We start from the raw sequence: 19,849 nt of genomic DNA, 5'->3' as shown, positions 1-19,849 counted from the left end.
CGTCAGCGGTGACTTCTGGTGACAGAGACTCTGGGGAGCAGGAAAGGGGGAAGGAAAGGGAAGAATCTAGTGCTCATTTATATAAACGGATAGATTTTTACATGAATTGCCTAGAGATGCTTCAAATCATATTCATGTTAAAACCAATTTAGGGGACCACATGCATTTAATGATCAAGTATCAAAAATCCTTTTTTGGTACAGAGATGGCTATCTTCTGCTAGTTGGCTTCATTGTATTTTTAATCTCCTAATTATGATTTTGCTGCCACCTCTGCTGTCATCCGCTAGTCATAGGATTCTTGGCCAGTGATAGGCAAGACGGACCCAGAAACGTCCAGGCAGGGTGCTGGCCTGGAAGGGACATGCTCTGACCAGGTGGGGCAAACGGCCTGTGGTTCCGGACGGCTGTGGTGGCAGGCAGGGGTGTGGGGTAGAGGGAGGAGCCAGTTACTCCTGCTTGCCCTCCACTCTCCCTGTTCTCATGCTTTGTCATCCTTCAGGTGAATGTGAAGAAGCCCATGAAGGACGAGACCCACTTTGAGGTGGTGGAGTCGGGTCAGTACGTCATCCTGCTGCTGGGCAAGGCACTCTCCGTGGTCTGGGACCACCGCCTGAGCATCTCCGTGAGCCTGAAGCGGACATACCAGGTCAGGGGATTTTCTGTTTCCACTTCATCTTGTCTGTGACTTACTGTTTGCACCTTCCTCAGCCCACTGGCCTGCCCACCGTTGCGGGTGAGAGTGGGTGGTCCTCCAGCCCGGTCTCCCTCCTGACACAAGTATGACCATGGATTCCAGGTCCGTGGAGTCAGCTTTGGCTGTTTTCCTGAGTTAGCCTCATGTAGGAAAGATGGTGGGTGCCCCCCCACCCCCCCAACCCAGCAAACAGTTCCTTGACTAGCCTTGCTAGGCATGCAGTTTATATCCACAAAAGAAGGAAACGAAAGATCAGGCAACAGCTTTTCTTAAGGTTTCTTAACCTGAAGAGGCAAACTGATCACGCACACTATTATGATAACCCTGCAAAATATTTTGGGGTGTGGCCTTGCCATCGAGCCATCGACCAGCCCGGTTTGAGAGCTATTTGCAGAACTGCTGATACCCTGCTTTTGTGAAAGTGATGGTATTTGTGGCCAGGTTCTGACAGCGTGTTGGGACTTTGTTTTTCTAACTGATGAGTGTGGGACAAGTGCTCTGTCTACTCTGGTGGCTGATTTAGTCTCAGGGGCATATCTGACAGCACCGGTCATCTCAGCTGCGCTGAGGTGAGGCTACATGGCCCTTACTTCTTGTGGCCAGCCATTCTCTTTCTGGAAAGCATTAACAATTCATGCAGTCGTTTATTCACCAGATCCTTACTAAGTTCTAGTATGTGTCAAGCACTGTTCTGGGCACTGTGGATAAAGTAGGGAAAAAAACCATGTATACATATATATATATACACACACGCACATACACACACATATAGTGTATATATAATATAGATATTGTTATTATGTATAATATATATTATTATATATACACTTATATGTATCTATATATATATCTACACATCCATACCCACATGTACATATATGGGTGTGTATATATATATGTTTTAACTTGTCTTAGTTTCCTGTTGCTGCTATAACAAACTACCACAAACTTAGTGGCTTAAAACAGCAACGTAAATTTATTATCTTAAGGTTCTGGAGGTCAAAAGTATAAAGCTGGTTGGCAGGGCTTCATTCTCCTGGAGGCTTTAGGGGAGAATCCGGTTTCTTTGCCTGGTCTAGCTTCTGGGGCCTGCCCACATTCCTTGGCCCATGGTCCCATCCTCCATCTTCAAAACGAACAGCACAGCCTCTTCCAATTTCCCTCTCTGCTCCTGTCACCTCACTCTCCTTACTCTGACGCCTCCTCTGCCCCTGTAAGACCCTGTGATTATCCCGAGCCTACCTACATTGTTCAGGATCACCTCTCCATCCTGAGATCCTTAACCTAATCACATCTGCAAAGTTCCTTTTGCCATGTGTGGATTAGGACGTGGACACCTTTGCGGGGGGGCATGGTGTTGCCCACCACAACCCTGGTGGAGATCATATTCTAGTGGGGCTATTATTTTAGCTTGGTTGGTCCGATAAGACCTGTCTGCAAAGGTGACATAAGCAGAGACTTCAGGGAAGGGAGGGAGTGAGTCATATAAATATCCAGACAAGAGAGTTTAGGCAGGTGGAATAGCATGTGCAAAGGCCCTCCTGTGGGTGGTGTTTGGAGTGTTTGAGCAAGGAGGCCAGTGTGGCTAGAGAGGAGGGACTGGGATGAGTGGTAGTTTACAAGGACAGGAGCCATACTTTGGGGGCTATGAGGACTTTTGTTCAACAGTGAGAACATTCTTACGTGTTTCCCAGTAAGTTCACCCTTGTACCAAACCAAATCTGAAATAGAACAAGTCACATCTCTCTGTGCCAAGACAGGGCTCTAAATATGTTTCAAGAGCATTGTACTGTTTCTTTTCCAGTCCAGATATTTCTGGTTCTTTACCTAGTCCTTATGTGACGGTTTCTGTTCATTCAGTAATGACTTGTTCGGGACCTGTAGCTGCACACACGTGCATGTTGTATGCATGAGAGGTGAACATGGAGACACATGAGATATGATGTCGACCCGGGTGGCATTCAGTATAGGCAGAATCCTGGCCAGCTTGTTCTGGACAGACTGCGGTCGTTCAGATAATGGGCTCGCCTGTCCGCAGTAAAGTAGGACCAGAACATTCCCTCTTTGGACCTGGACACTCTCATTGACATAATGTTGAAGCAGCTCCTCTCTCTGCTCAGCGCATTACTGGGGAGAGAGATGATTTATCCTGGAGCTACCAGGGCCAAGGCTGCCTGATTTCCACCTCTGCCCTTGGCGGACTGTGGGACGTGGGCGGGTTGCCGTCTTCGTGAATAACCTTTGTTTAGCTTTAAGATGGGCTGCGTGAGGAAGCCTGGGAGAGACCACGGTGGGGACCTGGCTTTGCCGATTGCCCTGGTCTGCTTCTGGGTCTCTGTCCTCATCCCTCTGCTGGCCACCCCTTCTCTGATGAGCCTGCCCCCCTGTTGCCCCGGGGAGCCCTCCTTTTCCCAAATCAGAGAGTTTGCCCTGAGGTTTATGATGCTCATGATCTCATCTTGTCTGTCAGGAGCGGGTGTGTGGCCTATGTGGGAATTTTGATGGCATCCAGAACAATGACTTCACCAGCAGCAGCCTCCAGGTGGAAGAGGACCCGGTGGACTTTGGGAATTCCTGGAAAGTGAACCCGCAGTGTGCCGGCACCAGCAAAGTACGTCTGGGCTCTCCGTGTGGCCCAGAGCCACGAGGCCTGCTGCCCGGAACGTCCCCACCCATCTCATGGGGGCTGGAGGGGTGGGGTGGGGTGTGGGGTGGTATGAACGGCCGGGTGGCAGGGCTGGCCAGGAGGGTCTCTTGGATCCTTCTGGGTTGACTGACTGGGGGTCCGTCTGTGTCCTCTTGCCCTGCTCCCCAGGTGCCCCTAGACTCGTCTCCTGCCGTCTGCCACAACAACATCATGAAGCAGACGATGGTGGACTCCTCCTGCAGGATCCTCACCAGTGATATTTTCCAGGACTGCAACAGGCTGGTGAGGGCTGGGGGGTAAATGGAGGCAGAAGAGTGCAGAGGGTTGGCCCCGTGGCTCGGGCACTTGGAGCATGAGCTTCGCACTGCGGATGCCACCTTGGAGGCTTGGAAATGATCTATATCATTACGTCAGCTCTTTACTCCCTTTCTTGGCTTCAGGCTGGGCAACAGAAAGCATAGTGGCCCGTGTAGGAGGAGGGCGATGCCGGTGAATCATTTTTCCTCTCACGCAAGGTGTAGCTCTTCTGGGCACCTGCCAGTGCTTCTCTTTTGGCCTCAGTCTTAGGGCTTACCCCCCCCACCCCCCAAATGATCTTGTTTCCCACACGAAAGCCAGGATTTCATCTTCTTGTTCCTGCTGCATGCCTGGCCTGAGCACCCTCTGCCCTCACAAAACCCTTGAGCTCCGGCTTCTTGTCTGACAGAAACTCTTCTCTGGCCTAGACTCTAGGGATTTTGAGGCCTCCTTTTATGACCTCTTTTCGGGTCTTTATCTCAAATGGCGACAAGCAGTTCCCCAAAGTTGAACTCACGTTCTCTCTGTACGTGCAGATGTATGTGGGTGTATGTGTGGGTTCGTGTACATAGTTACATATATACATGGACACAGCCACGTACACACACGCTGCCCTGTGGCACCACACGTGGGAGCGACTGGCTGAATTCCTGTACCTCAGCGCTCCTTCTCTTCCCACCCCCTGATTGGTAGTCCCTGAGGATGCTCCAGAGAGTGTAGAAGTGCCCGGTTAGGTGGAAACCCTGGGCATCTGAGTTGGAGGAATGCCGAGAGCCAGGCGTCCAGGGAAATCAGGATTGTTGGAATGCCTTGGGCACAATGACCCACTTAGTGTCTGGATTCATTCCTATCACCACTACCTTGGAGAAGGCCCATGTGGGCAGCTGTGTGTGTGGGGGCGGGGGAGGTGGGAAGTGGTTACTGTGGTTCAGTGTGGGTGGGGGGTGGGTGGGCTTGGGGGCAGAGTCCAGGGGGGCCCAGGCCAGCCCGGCTGTCCAGCGGAATAGCACCACAGCAGCTCAGCGAGGCAATGTGAGCAGTCCTAATGTGTGTCCTCCTTCGCTTTGCTGAATGAGGCAAGGGAGGAAGGTGACCAGCTTGTATGTCTGTTTGTTTTATGTCGAAACACCCAAACAGCCATGAGGCTGGGAGTGGGTTATGGGGATGGCTGGCTAGTGGAGCAGGTATGTGGAAAGATGGATCGAAGAGAATGTTCTGGAAAATTCTAAGGCATATTACATTCTATGGAAGGCCAGCAGCACTCCTGTGTTCAACTTTTCTTATTGGAGTCCAGATGAGAAGCTGGGAATTATGCCTCTGTACCCACTCCCTGTTTGGGCCACTGACCAGCATGTCTCCTTCCACCCGGGGCCCCATTGCCCTACCCTGACCCCCAGAATGTTCTCGCCCACCGAGAGCCAGAGTTGCTAAGTGCCCAGGCCCAGGTCACCACGAGGCTCCCTTGCAGGTGGACCCTGAGCCCTACCTGGACATTTGCATCTACGACTCTTGCTCCTGTGAGTCCCCCGGGGACTGCGCCTGCTTCTGTGACGCTGTTGCTGCCTACGCCCATGTGTGTGCCCAGCACGGCAAGGCGGTGGCCTGGAGGACAGCCACTCTGTGTCGTGAGTCCTCATGTCCCTTGTGGTGGCACGTAGCCTCCCTCAGACTTTAAAACCTCAAAGTGGGGGTGCAGGAGGACTCCTTTGTGGGAGAGAAGACAGAGCACCTGTCTGGGGATGGATGGCCGAGGCCTGAAGGGAGTTAGGACATTGATGTGAGTGAGGAGGGACGGGGGACAGCGATTGAAGACATCAATATGTAGAAAAATTCCAGAAGAGGGGGAAGGTGGAGCAGCGATGAAGAGAAGAGGGAAGTCAGTATAGTGATTAAATTCAGTATCTTTAATTAGATGCTATTATATTTGCCAGTGTGAATGAGCAACACATACTTTTCTATAGAGTCTTTCTTCCTCGGGTGTGAGCAGCTGATTGTTTTTATATGGTAAACTGATTCAGAACCATTTGGTTCCTGGTTAGGTGCTTTATTTATTTATTTTTTTAAAGATTTTATTTATTTGAGAGAGAGAGTGCAAGCAGGGGAAAGGGCAGAGGGAGAGGGAGAAGCGACTCCCCACTGAACAGGGAGCCTGACCCAGGACTCGATCCCAGGACCCTGAGATCATGATCTGACCTGAAGGCAGATGCCTGACTGAATGAGCCACCCAGGCGCCCCCCGGTTAGGTGCTTTAAAACCCTGGCGGCCTCAAATACTGGTGACTGCCATGCTGCTTAGTTCCCCGCCATCACCGTCACCTCCCCCAGGGCCATCACCCCCGTGGGTCTCACCACCATCTCTTTGGGGGACTTGGGTGCAGTCCTGGCTTCTCGGGTTGCACAGACCGATCGTGTTCTGTCTACACAGCCCAGAACTGCGAGGAGAGGAATCTCCACGAGAATGGGTATGAGTGCGAGTGGCGCTATAACAGCTGTGCCCCTGCCTGTCCCACCACGTGCCAGCACCCCGAGCCGCTGGCGTGCCCCGTGCAGTGTGTCGAAGGCTGCCATGCACACTGCCCTCCAGGTAAGGCGCCTGCCCCGGCGGGCTGGGCTGGGCTCTCAGGAAGGGCGCTTCCCCCTCGTGCTCCTCCTCGGCCTCGCCCAGCGCTGCCCTGTCCCCATCCCTAGCCCTTTGGCTCTGCTTCTAGGTGGCCTCTCATCCAAGGCAGGCCAGCCAGGCTTTTGTCAGGTTGAGCTCCTGTATGGCGTGCTGGGGCACCCCTATTCACGGGCTTATCACCGAGAGCACTTTCTGATAGAAGGTTCTGCCAGGATGCGAAAGTTCTGCTGAAGTGGAAAAGTTCCTCCCTGTCTGAGGAATTCAATTTTCAGTTTTGTTTAGTGTCAATTCACATTTAAATTTAACTAGTCGCCTGTGGCTACTGGCAACTCTAGGGGGTAGCACAGACGTGGGGTCATCAGCTACATTCTTTGCTGGCGTGAAATGACCCTTGGAGAGGAGATTTCATCTGTCCTGAGGCTTGGGTGCGGCGAGGGAGGGTGAAGGAAGACCCCTGCCCGGTCTGGCAGAGGGATAAATCAAGGCCCAAAGAGGGAAAGTTGCTCCCTAAGTGCTGAGGTGCCCCTTGGGGGAGGCAGGCAGAACCAGCTTCCGGGATGGGCCCCGTAAGTTAAAACTGAGTCTTCCTTGTGGGAAAGGTGAGAGTTTTGCCTGCTAACGAGGGATGGGTCATGCAGGGAAAATCCTGGACGAGCTTTTGCAGACTTGCATCGACCCTGAAGATTGTCCTGTGTGTGAGGTGGCTGGTCGTCGCTTGGCCCCAGGAAAGAAGATCACCTTGAACCCCGATGACCCCGAGCACTGCCAGATTTGGTAAAACAGACCCCCTGGTGTTTGAAGTGAAGGGTCTCACTCTCTTCTCAGGGTCCTGCTCAGGGAAGAACTCTGCTGTGTGGATTGAGAAGTTGAGTGTTGGGTTTGTTTTATTTCTAGAATTTGCCTCTCTTTCTTTAAGAACAGACCACATTGCTTCCCCAGAAAACACCTCTTAAGAGGCTGGGGTTTTTAGCCTCTTCTCACTTAAGGAAAGAGGTACTCTTGCTGCCCCTGGAGGTCACATCTAGCCCAAGGACAGGTGCCTTTGGAAGTCAAATTTCTTCTTTACTCAGAGCCCTAACCCCTTAGTGTGACATAGACACCTTGGAGCCACAGCCGAGGTCCCCGGATGGGACTTTCGTATTTGGGAGGGAAGACACTCATCACTGCACCCCGGGCTCTCACTCGGATTGCCTCTGGGAACTGGCCTTTGTGGAGGTGAGAAGGAGTCCTCAGGGTGGGCTCTGAGCTTTCTGAAGCTCTGCTCCTAAGTAGGGAACATATATTCAGATGTTGATGTGTTTACCACCACACCCTGACACTGATAGAGCCTTAGGGGAACTTGAACTTGAGAACTTAAATTTTCTGGGGAAGGGCTGTGGCCACAGCTGCCAGAATCAGATCCTGCTGCCGCCATCTGTACAAACAAGGGGGAACACTGCCTGGGGTAATTTTTCTAGCAGACACAGGAAACTAGAAAGTATGTCACTCATGCATTGTTAACGAAGGATTGAAGCAATAAATCGTGTGGGCCACGGGGAAGTAGGAATTAACTTCCAGTAAGATCCTGCCTGCCTTCCTTCCCCTTGTTGAAACAGAGGCTGTGAGGAATAAAGAAGGGGATGAATCCAACACTGGCTTGGGGTTCTGAGCCACACAGGCATGAGAGCTTAGAGCCCTCTCCCAACCTCCCCCTGCTGGCCCGTGGGGAAGGGCAGCTACCAGGGTGCATACCTTGGCTTCAGACAGCTGTGGACGGTAATTCCAAAGCAGGCTGGGGACATCACCTGGGAGGCAAGCCACAGGGGACGCTTCTCAGGGCTCAGGGCACTGCTGTCTCTCGGCTTTATTGGGGGTGCTGAAGGCAAGTTACTTCAAAGGCAGAGCGTCAGAATAGGAGAAAGTCCTGGCCTCTATGGGTCTCTCCCATAGGGCAACTTGATTTCACCTGTGGTCTGGCATACCTTGCCATTTCTAGGACACTGGTGAGGAGTGACCAGAAGGGACTGGAAACTTGGCCTGGTAGTGCTGGAATTTATGGGAGGGCAAAGGCTCTGCTACAGACTTGGGGTATGTGCTTGGGGCTCGGTGCAGGGCCTAGCCTCTCCCTGGCACACGACAGGTGCTCACCACATGGTTGTTGGAGGAATGATCGAGCCACTGTCTTTTCCCCTAACATCTTGGACCTTCCTGAATACTATTTCCAACTTTGTTTTGGGTTAAAGTTGGGATTTTGAATCTTTGTTCATCTTTCCAAAATGTTTTCATTCCACTTTTTTCTGTTTTTCTTAAGGCCCAGTGTATTAAACATGGTACAAAATTTATTCAGCTTAAATTTTGGTACAATAAATGTGGTAAAGCATTTATCTTCAATAGGACATTCACATGCCTTGGCCAGCATCAACATTTTAGAGCGATATTTGTTTTTGGAGACACTTGGGAGAGAGTTTGGATTAGAATTAAATATTTATGCTGCTAGAGGTGTAGGTTGAAAAGACATTGACTTTGAAGGGCTGTGTGGATGGCCTAGAAGCAAGAAAGAGTCTTCCTCAGGTGCCACGAGGGGTTGGAGCTTTGGCTTCTAGAATAAAGGAAGGCCTTTGCTGCATGTGTAGGGGTGCTATTTGGGGACCTATGTTAAAAAATGATGTGCCACTTGGGTAGGGGAGTGGTCCCTGGGAGCTCAGCTCAGGTAGGCCTGGCAGGTCGTTCTCTGGGAAGGCTGGAATGGTTCTAGATAAGGCTGAGAAGTGCCCAGAGGTCCTTCCTGAACCATTTCTGGTTTTCTCTCCCTACTGCAGTCATTGTGAGGGCGTCAACCTCACCTGTGAGGCCTGCAGGGAACCTGGAGGCCTCGTGGTGCCCCCCACGGAAGGCCCCATTGGCTCCACCACCCCATATGTGGAGGACACCCCAGAGCCACCTCTCCATGACTTCTACTGCAGCAAGCTTCTGGACCTGGTTTTCCTGCTAGATGGCTCCTCCAAGCTGTCTGAGGACGAGTTTGAAGTGCTGAAAGTCTTTGTGGTGGGCATGATGGAGCGTCTGCACATCTCCCAGAAGCGGATCCGCGTGGCCGTGGTGGAGTACCACGATGGCTCCCATGCCTACATCGAGCTCAAGGACCGGAAGCGACCCTCGGAGCTGCGGCGCATTGCCAGCCAGGTGAAGTACGTGGGCAGCGAGGTGGCCTCCACCAGCGAGGTCTTGAAGTACACACTGTTCCAGATCTTCGGCAAGATCAACCGCCCCGAAGCGTCCCGCATCACGCTGCTCCTCATGGCCAGCCAGGAGCCCCCGAGGCTGGCCCGGAATTTGGTCCGCTACGTGCAGGGCCTGAAGAAGAAGAAAGTCATTGTGATCCCCGTGGGCATCGGGCCCCACGCCAACCTCAAGCAGATCCGAAACATCGAGAAGCAGGCCCCCGAGAACAAGGCCTTTGTGCTCAGTGGTGTGGACGAGCTGGAGGAGCGAAGAGACGAGATTATCAGCTACCTCTGTGACCTTGCCCCGGAAGCACCTGCCCCTACTCAGCACCCCTCTATGGTCCCAGTCACTGTGGGTCCGGAGCTCTTGGGGGTTCCCTCATCGGGACCCAAAAGGAACTCCATGGTTCTGGATGTGGTGTTTGTCCTGGAAGGGTCGGACAAAATTGGTGAGGCCAACTTTAACAAGAGCAAGGAGTTCATGGAGGAGGTGATTCAGCGGATGGACGTGGGCCAGGACAGCATCCGTGTCACGGTGCTGCAGTACTCCTACACGGTGGCCGTGGAGCACACCTTCAGCGACACCCAGGCCAAGGCGGAGGTCCTGCAGCACGTGCGGGAGATCCGATACCGGGGCGGCAACAGGACCAACACCGGGCTGGCCCTGCAGTACCTGTCTGAACATAGCTTCTCTGTCAGCCAGGGGGATCGGGAGCAGGTCCCTAACCTGGTCTACATGGTCACAGGAAACCCCGCCTCTGATGAGATCAAGCGGATGCCTGGAGACATCCAGGTGGTGCCCATTGGAGTGGGCCCTCACGCCGATGTGCAGGAGCTGCAGAGTATTAGCTGGCCCAATGCCCCCATCCTTATTCAGGACTTTGAGACGCTCCCCCGAGAGGCGCCTGATCTGGTGCTGCAGAGGTGCTGCTCTGGAGAGGGGCCGCAGCCCCCCACCCTCGCCCCCACCCCAGGTCGGTGGGCACCTTGCCTGATGTGAGGGCTGCTGAGGGCTGGCGGAGGTGCAATTCTTGGGTTCAATCTTGCTTCCCTGCTCTGTGCCTTCAGTCAAACCCTGGCCTTTAGAGGGCCTTGTTTCCTCACCTCCCAGCCAGGGAGTTGCATCTGTGATCTTTTGCGGTGGGAGGATCTTTTCTTATTGAGTGTGCTTGTAAATTCAAAGGTTATTCGAGGCTATTGTTAAAATGTGAACAATGTCAAGGATATAGAGTGAAAAATACAAGTCTTGCTTTATCACACAGCCTCATCACTACCCAATCCCATGCCTTGCTTGGAGGTAACCTGTTAAATGTAGTGGCTCTCAGCTTTGACCACGCTGGATGGATACAATCACTCTAAGTAGCTGGTGATCTCTGAGGCAAGGCCAGGAAGTTAGGTGACAGGTTTACCCCTCGGATTCTGGAGCCGGACCACCTTAGTTTGAAATTCAACTCTTGCCCCTTACCAGCTGGGTAATTTGGGGCAATTTATTTTTGGTAATAATTTGGGGGTAATTTTGAGCGAGTACCTCTGTGTATATGTCTGCTCATCTGTAAAATGGGGATAACAATAGTGCTTGTAAAATGCTTAGAACAGTACTCTGCACATAGCCAAGTGCTCAAAAACTGGTTGCCACCAGAGCTAGGTGACTGCCTTCTTAACTGATGCTAATGTCTAATCAGGTCCTAGTTCTTGAGCAGAGTGTTCAAGACATTCCTTGGAGTATTCGGGACCATCCAGAATAACTAACTTCTTTTTTTTTCCTAAGAGCTTTATTGTTTTTTTTTAATTGAAGTATAATTTACACACAGTGTCATATTAGTTTCAGGTGTACACCATTGTGATTCAACAATTCTACACATTTCTCAGTGCTCATCACGATAAGTGTGCTCTTAATTCCCTTTACCTATTTCACCCCTCCTCCCTACCTCCCCTCTGGCAACCACTAGTTAGTTCTCTGTAGTTAAGAGTTTGTTTTTTTTTGTTTGTCTCTTTTTTCTTTGTTTGTTTTGTTTCTTGAATTCCACATATGAGTAAAATCATATGGTATTTGTATTTCTCTGACTTATTTCACTTAGCATTAGGTCAGCCCTCTAGTTCTATCCACGTTGTTGCAAATGGCAATACTTCATTCTTCTTCATGGCTGAATAATAGTACAGTGTGTGTGTGTGTGTGTGTGTGTGTGTGTGTGTTTGTATTTACACCACATCTTCTTATCCACTCTCTATGGATGGACCCTTGGGCTGCTTCCCATGTCTTGGCTACTGTAAATAATGCTGCTATAAGCAGAGGGATGCCTATATCTTTTCAAGGGTGTGGAAAAAAAGGAATCCTTGTGCACTGCTGGCAGGAATGCAAATTGGTGGAAAAGAGTATGGAGGTTACTCAAAAAGTTAAAAATAGAATTACCATATGATCCAGTAATTCCACTATTGGGTATTTACCCAAGGAATGAAAGACTAACACCAGAATAACTTTCTTTAAACGTCTCCTGATCCTCACAGTTGTTGTAAGTGCCTTTGTGTCTTGGTTTTGGTTTTAACCAGAGCCACAGATTTATTGACATTCTTGTGGTATTTGTGCTGAGGAGAACAGTAGTAGCATCGTCTTATCAAATCTCGGGATGGCTTTTCGGCCAGAGGTTGTTTCTGCACTGTGATCATGGCTCTGCCCAAACATTACCACGAGCGCCAGTCACATACAGCTGGACCACCTTACAGCACCTTCACCGGCCCTAACACCTGACAGCACACAAGCTCGTTCCCCAGCCCTCAGCTGCCACTCCATCTCCTTTAGCCATCCATCTCCCTGTTGTGCTGTTCTGGTATTTTGTTCAGTTCTAGAAGAGTTGCAGCCTCCAGTTACTGAGGGAGCCAATGCCTCTCGCTTTCATCTACAGGCATATAAACTGCCTTTCCAGTATGTCCAGACCTGGGGCACTCATGGGCCCCTCTTGCTCCTCCCTGGCCCGTGTTCCCACCGTGCAGGACCAGTGGAGACACCCTCCCCTTTGTGGTGCCAAGCGGCCGGCAGCATCCTGCTCGCCCTTGGATGTGCTGTGCACTGCAGGGGGCCTGGCAGCCAGCCCCTGTGTGCTCACCCTCTGCTCTCTTCACAGACTGCAGCCAGCCCCTGGACGTGGCCCTCCTCCTGGACGGCTCCTCCAGTTTTCCCAATTCTTACTTTGAGGAGATGAAGAGTTTTGCCAAGGCTTTCATTTCAAGAGCTAATCTAGGTGAGTGGTGTCCTGGAGGAGCCGGTGGGGAAGGAGTGCTTTCTGGGGGGCTCCGCCCAATCCAGGCTGTGATTCCCACGTCATCTTTCCTGTCAGGGCCCCGGCTCACGCAGGTCTCGGTGCTGCAATACGGGAGCTCCACCACCACGGCCGTGCCATGGAATGTGGCCTATGAGAAAGCTCACCTCCTGAGCCACGTGGACCTCATGCAGCGGGAGGGAGGCCTCAGCCACATCGGTAACTTGCTGCTGCGGCCAGGAGCTTCGTCTGGTCTCAATTCTTGGCATCCGGGACTGAGTGACCTTGGCCGGTCCCTTGGCTCGTTGGGCTAGTTTCCTTTCTGGGAAAGTGTGCGGGCCTAGCTGCTCTTCTGGATCTCAGTGTGTGTTTCTCTGTCTCTGAATCGTTCCATTTTGACCACCTAAGGATCTGCCATGAGACAGGATGCCCGGCGTTCCTGCTGTCAGGACTGACTCGGTGTGGGCTGTTTTCCATTCTCAGGGGATGCTTTGGACTATGCTGTGCGATATGTCACCTCCGAAGTGCATGGTGCCAGGCCCGGAGCCTCGAAGGCAGTGGTCATCCTCGTCACGGATGTCTCTGCGGATTCAGTGGATGCTGCAGCCGATGCCGCCACGTCCAACCGTAAGTGTCCAGTGTATGATCCCGAGACTCTCCTAAACCACTAGAGCACTGAAAGTGGGCTGGGGGGGAGGGGATGCTTTCGGGTGGCCTGGATGGTTGTGAGTGCTGCAGAGCTACCTGTGGCCTGGTTTCAAACAGCAGGAAGCCGCCCAATCCCCATGTTACTTAGAAACCAAACAGTAATAAATATGTGTTTGTCCTTCATTGGTCTGCATGCTTTCGGCTGTCACCTGTAATTTCTCCAGATTTTTCCTTTGTGTCCAGGGCTGGGTCAGACTTTCACACCTTTCCTTTTTGAGGTGGTGTCCTTGCTCTGTCCCCACTCTCACCATGTCTGAGGCCAGAGTGACTCATGGGGCCGTGGGAACCATCAGACCTCTTCCAGTACCAGCCTAAAAGGTGTGGGTGGGGTGCTGGTTGGACAAGAGAAAGGGTGCAGCTTTAGGACAGGGACAGGTGTGGGCATGACCCAGCTTTGGTGCCCCGTGTGAACTTGTGCTGTGAATAGCAATGGAATGTGAGCCAGGGCAGATGGCATGGTGCCCAGGAGGCGCTGGGTGAGTGGAACGATGTTAAGTCCTCAAGTGGCCACCTGGAGACTTGGTCATCCTTCAAAACCCTGCTCTGGAGTTGTCTTTGCTCTGATGTCTTTCTAAGAGAGTTATCCACTCCCTTTTCTGTACCACATCTGAACAACTCAACATGTGCAAGTGACATTGTATTTGTTTGTTACATATCTGCTTCTTGCAGAACTTGGGGGTCTTTGAGGGCAAGGGCAACAGCTTGCTTATTTTCCTGTCATCTGTGCCTGATGCACAAAATAGGGGGCCATCTAATGTTTGTTGAATGAATGAAGGAGACATGTTTATAAAATTGATTATTTTAGGGAAAAGGACCCTAAAAGGGAAAGGATATACATTTGGATGATACAATGAGCTAACAAGAACAGAAAAGTTGCTGGTAGAAAATCAGCTCTAACCTTAAGCCAACTGCAAATACCTAGAACTTTCCGGAGAACTGAATTGGGGAATTTCAGGATGGAGACACTTCTTCTCTCATGAACCCCAAGAAAGACTTTCATCTGGAAGGGAAGCAGTTGCAGTCTGGGGGAAATAGACATGCTCTAGGGCAAGTCATTGAACTGTTCAAAGCCTCAGTTTCTCATCTATTAATGGGCACATACATACTCCGGGCTCAGGCCTGTGACATTTTCTCTTCTCTTCTTACACTCACCCCCTGGGTGGTCTCCTTTAGTGTCATGGGTTTAAATCCATTCATACACTGCTGACCTCAATATTCCTGTCTCCTGCCTGGATCTCTCACCTTGACTCCACCTCGATGTTCTAAAGAGAAACTCAACATAAACCAAATTCACATCTGAATCTCCTTCCACAGTCTTTCCCATCTTAGACAATGGCATTCCATCCTTCCAGCTGCTCAGGCCCAAAACTTCAGCATCAGTGATTCCTCTTTCTCTCTCAGACCCTGTCCAGTCCATCCACAAACTACAGCTCTGCCTTCAGAAGATATTGAGAAGCCCACCACACCATACCACACCCACCACTGTCACCCTTGTCTCCCACCTGGACTATTGTAAGAGCTTTCTGATGGAACCCCAGCCACCACCCTTGTCCCCTGTAGTTCATAATAAACATGGCAGCTGTAGCGACCCTTTAAAAATTGGTCAGCCCAGGGGCGCTTGGGTGGCTCAGTCGGTTAAGGGCCCAACTTTTGATTTTGGCTCAGGTCATGATCTCAGAGTCTTGGGATCGAGCCCCATGTTGGGCTCCATGCTCAGTGCAGAGTCTGCTTGAGGATTCTCTCTCTCCCTCTCTTTCTGCCAAATCTTTAAAAAAATTGTTTAGCCCATGTCACTCCTTAGCTCCATAGTCTTGGCTGGCTTCTCATTTCATTCAGAGAACATGTTATGTCCTTACGTGGCCTATGAAGCTTTGCATGGTCTGTGCTCCACCCCCTCTTATCTGCTCTGTTCCCACCACCCTGGAGCATGCACTCATACTTCTGCTCGAGCCCTTGTGCTCACTGTTCTCTCTGCTTGGGATATCCTCGTGGCTCCTTCAATCCTTACTTCAGGTCTCTGCTCGGATGTCATCTCTTCACCAAATGCTTCTCCAGCCACCTTGCATGAAACAGCAACTCCCGCTCCTACCCCTGGGCACTCGCATCCTCATATCACATTTTGTTTTTTTCCTAAGCACTCATACACATCTGAAATGCTGGATATTTACTTATTTTTGTGTTTGGTGTCTGTCTCTGCCTAGGGCAAGGTCCACAAAGACAGGGACTTCATCTGCTCGGCTCACTGTGTCCCCATTGCTTAGAATCGTACCCGGCACAGGGTGGTGTCATTAACGTTGGTTGACTGACTGAATGTCTTGTTCCCAGGGTCGGTTTATGTGACCCGTCTGGAAAATACGAGGCTCTGTACAGATGCTGGGTACAGCTCCAGCTCTGTCCATTTGGGGCCCAGCTTACCAAAGCAGGTTGACACAGACCCTTTCTCGTTCCTCTGCTAACCCCAGGAGTGACAGTGTTCCCCATTGGAATCGGGGATCGGTATGATGAGGCCCAGCTGAGGAGGCTGGCAGGCCCAAACGCCGGCTCCAACGTGCTGAGGCTCCAGCGAATCGAAGATCTCTCCACCATGGCCACCCTAGGAAATTCCTTCTTCCACAAGCTGTGCTCTGGTGAGTCTCCTCATGTCTTTTTTACTCCCTCAAAATACAAAACACAAAAACAAAACCCATTCTAGAGACCTGAGGTTGGCCTGAGGTTGGCCAGACCTTGATGAAGACAGTTACATAGACCGGGACCTTTAAGTTTCTGCTCATGGGAAGTTCATGCTAAAACACCCAAGGGGGTACCAGAAAGTTCTCTGTGTATAGCCCTCCTTCCATCCTAACTGCCCATCAAGACTTTAGCAGAGACAGCCCGTGCTTACTTGTGCAGAGTGATTTTGGACAAAGAAGTGGAAGACAGAAGCAGGGAACCCCAGTGTCCCGCAGACCATGGTCTTCTTCCCCACGCCCTATATCCACTCTCAGCATGAGTATACAGGGCCTTAGAAAAACAGCAACATAGAATCTAATACCAAAGTATCATAGTTTAAATTGACTTAAAATTTTTTTTTTTACTATATATGATTTTTTTTTACCTGTTTTTATTTATATTCCTTAAGTAACTAGCTGTGAGTCAATACCTACTACAGAGTTATTGCCCTTTCCTGCTGAAGGTAGCTCTCCTGGCAGGACTCTTAAAGATCTCTTTCACATTTTGGGGATCTTGCCTCATTTCCTCCTCCTTCCCCTCACTAGGCATTGGTCTACATACGAAATGGGAAAAGGAGATCCTGACTATGCACTGTAGGGATTTCTGTGTTCTTACTGTTGTTGTTGCCATAATTACTAAGAACCGCAAAGCATGCCGGAAAAAACCGCAGGATGGCCACCTCTTAGCTTGGTGGACCCGCATCCTCATGGTTGAACCCTCTCAGATCCTTTGCAGAGTGAAGTCCACTTCACAGACAAGCCTGGGTGTCCAAGCAGACATCTTGAATGGCTTGGAACTTCTGCACAATGAGTGGGACCTCAGATCTTATTTGTGTCTGTTTCAGGGTTCGTTAGAGTTTGTGTGGATGAGGATGGGAACGAGAAGAGGGTGAGTTCCTTTCAGCTGACTTTGAAAAAAAGATCAGAATGAGTATTTGGGGTGCTTTTTCCCCCTTGTTCCTCCTTCTGTCTTGGTCTGGTTCTCGCTCTTACCATTATATCCTGCTTGTGTGTGTGTGTGTGTGTGTGTGTGTGTGTGTGTAGGTTTTTACCTGTAAATCTTGTGTTCTGCCTTCTTGCTGCTTGGGCCCATGTGCAAGTCCTAGTCTCTGTGTCCTTAGAGGGGGTCAGTTGCCCAGTTGATGGGCTCAGGGCAGGACTGACTCAGCCTATGCTTGCCTGAATCTGCTCTTTTCTTCTGCAGCCCGGGGATGTCTGGACCTTGCCAGACCAGTGCCACACAGTGACTTGCCTGCCAGATGGCCAGACCTTGCTGAAGAGTCATCGGGTCAACTGTGACCGAGGGCCGAGGCCTTCCTGCCCCAATGGCCAGCCCCCTCTCAGGGTGGAGGAGACCTGTGGCTGCCGCTGGACCTGCCCCTGTGAGTCCATTGCTTTACCAGCCTGGACAGTGTTATAGGGGCAGTACTTTTAGCATGGCCGTGCAGAGAGGTAGACCAGAAGGCCCTTTCCCTCCTCACTATATGCAGAGTGCTCCCTTCACCCATGTTTCCTCCCCTTTGTGTCCTTTAGACATGTTTTCATTCAGTCCCAGGGATCACTGTTCTCCTGTGTCTTTGGAAAGCACTTCCCCAGATAAGACATAACAAGAAGGAAGAATTGATTTTCTGAGGTCAGAGCTCAGCTTGGCTGTTGGCAAGTCAGCCTTTAGGAGTCTATGCTGGAGAAGTGTAGCAGTGAGAGTGATGCCCCCAGAAAACTCTCCACTCACACCTAGAGCTGTATGAGAGCTGGGTGCTGTGGTACGTCATCACAGTGGCCTGGTGTAAGAGGAGGACATAGTCAAGTCCTTCTTGTGCAGACCCGTGGAGGGCATTCATCCATGGGGGTGGGTCAGCCCTCTGCCTCATGGTTGGGAGAAATGGCTGTGTTTGGCAATACCTACTCAGCATAATTACTATGTTGAACAAACACAACCAGTGGGATAAAAACTAAACTGTATTTTATACCCCACCCTCCCTTGACTATTTATTTAGTGGGATAAATGATCTCCCTGGTCTGGATAAGAATGCTACCAGACCTCATCATTTCTGCTTATTCATAAAAAGTTCTATGGTTCCTTTACATTATAAAACAAACTCTCAACTTGGTAATTCGGTGCCCATCCCCGTGTAAGAATCAAAACCTTAAACTTGAGTTAGAGTTAAAACAGCTCCTTAATCCCAATTTGGGCTGCCTGCCCCCAGGACAGGGGTGTGTCCCGCTTGTGGGACGCAGACCCCTCTCTGGAAGGGGCCTCTCGAAAGTCCTGTTCATAAGGCTCAGGTGTCCCATTTGTCCTTAGTGGGGCACCTGGGGGTGTGAGACAACGCAATAGGAGTTTTGTGCAAACAAATTTCTTCTTAAATTCAGTCCCTCAATACTCCTCTGGACTCCTTTTATACTCTTGACTTTTTTTTACTCTTTATATTCTCTCTTTTTTAAAAAAATATTTTATTTATTTGATAGAGAGAGACACAGCGAGAGAGGGAACACAAGCAGGGGGAGTGGGAGAGGGAGAAGCAGACTTCCTGCAGAGCAGGGATCCCAATGCAGGGCTCGATCCCAGGACCCTGGGATCATGACCCGAGCCAAAGGCAGACTCTTAACAACTGAGCCACCCAGGCGCCCCTCTTTATATTCTCTTTTATCAGAAGTGGTAAAACTTGATTTAGGCTCTTTTTGTTAAGGATTAAAAAAATTTAAATTAAAACCATTTAAAACTTCTTATTTTGAATAATTTCAGATTTTCAAAAAAAGTTGCACAAACAGTACAAAGAATTCCTGTATATCTTTACCCAGATTGTAGTATCTTACATAATCACAGTGTAATGATCACAATCAGGAATTAACATCCGTAAAATACATCCATAAAAATCTTAGTTTTTGTCCGTTGTCCCACTAATGTCCTTTGTTCAGATGCAGGATTCAACCCAGAATCACACATGGCATTAAGTTATCATGTCTCTGTAGTCTCCTTAAATCTGCAACAGATCCTTAGTATTTATTGATATTTATGACCTTGACCTTTTTTGAAAAGTTCTGGCTAGTAATTTTGTAGAATGTCCCTCAATTTGAGTTAGAGTCAGATTATACATGTTGTCAAGAATAATCCAGAAGACATACTGTGTCTTTTTTGGTTTATCAAGAGGAGGTACATGTTATCAATTTGCCTCATTACAGGTGATGTTAAGTTTGATCACTTGGTTTAGGTGGTATTTACCAGATTTTTCCACTGTAAAGTTACTGTTTTCTTCCTTGCAGTTAATAATGATCGTATACAGAAATATTTTGGAACTATGGAAATATACTTTTACCCACTGAGTTTACCATGCATGGGTAATCCTTACCTGACACAATTTTTATTGTAGTATTTGCCAAATAGTGATTTTTGATTTCCATCATTCCCTCCACATTTACTAGTTGGAATTCTACTGAAAGGAAGAACTTTTCCTTCTCTGTCATTTATTAATTCAATTAATTATTTGTATCAATATGGACTCATCGGTTCTTATTTTATTCTAGGGGGTAGAATCAATTACTAGCATTATTTATTTTCTTGGTCAGCTGGTCCTGGATTTGGCTGCTGGGAGTCCTTTCAATTTGACTCGTGTCCTTTTGACATCCCCAGCTCACTCTCTCACACAGTGAGGAGCCTGGCTCTCATTATCCACAATATATTTCTATGTTGGCTTAATCCCAGAATACACATAAAGT

At 49.8% G+C, this 19,849-nt stretch overlaps 1 protein-coding gene across 1 annotated transcript in view; it reads left to right on the top strand.

Annotated features, from left to right (window-relative positions):
* Positions 1-19,849, top strand: part of VWF (von Willebrand factor) — a 134,012-nt gene that overhangs the window by 78,354 nt on the left and 35,809 nt on the right. Inside the window, exons 22-34 of the mRNA XM_032390769.1 lie at positions 502-648; positions 3,167-3,307; positions 3,512-3,625; positions 5,109-5,265; positions 6,065-6,223; positions 6,898-7,033; positions 9,058-10,436; positions 12,582-12,698; positions 12,795-12,935; positions 13,200-13,343; positions 15,887-16,051; positions 16,978-17,021; positions 17,337-17,514. Of these exons, the coding sequence (XP_032246660.1) occupies positions 502-648; positions 3,167-3,307; positions 3,512-3,625; positions 5,109-5,265; positions 6,065-6,223; positions 6,898-7,033; positions 9,058-10,436; positions 12,582-12,698; positions 12,795-12,935; positions 13,200-13,343; positions 15,887-16,051; positions 16,978-17,021; positions 17,337-17,514 (3,022 nt within the window). The remainder of the gene's footprint in view (positions 1-501; positions 649-3,166; positions 3,308-3,511; positions 3,626-5,108; positions 5,266-6,064; positions 6,224-6,897; positions 7,034-9,057; positions 10,437-12,581; positions 12,699-12,794; positions 12,936-13,199; positions 13,344-15,886; positions 16,052-16,977; positions 17,022-17,336; positions 17,515-19,849) is intronic.

Source organism: Phoca vitulina, unplaced genomic scaffold, assembly GCF_004348235.1.
Source record: "Phoca vitulina isolate PV1807 unplaced genomic scaffold, GSC_HSeal_1.0 scaffold59, whole genome shotgun sequence".
Classification (NCBI taxonomy): Eukaryota; Metazoa; Chordata; class Mammalia; order Carnivora; family Phocidae; genus Phoca; species Phoca vitulina.
Note: the sequence above shows the minus strand (reverse complement) of the source record. Positions and strands in the feature narration are given on the sequence as shown.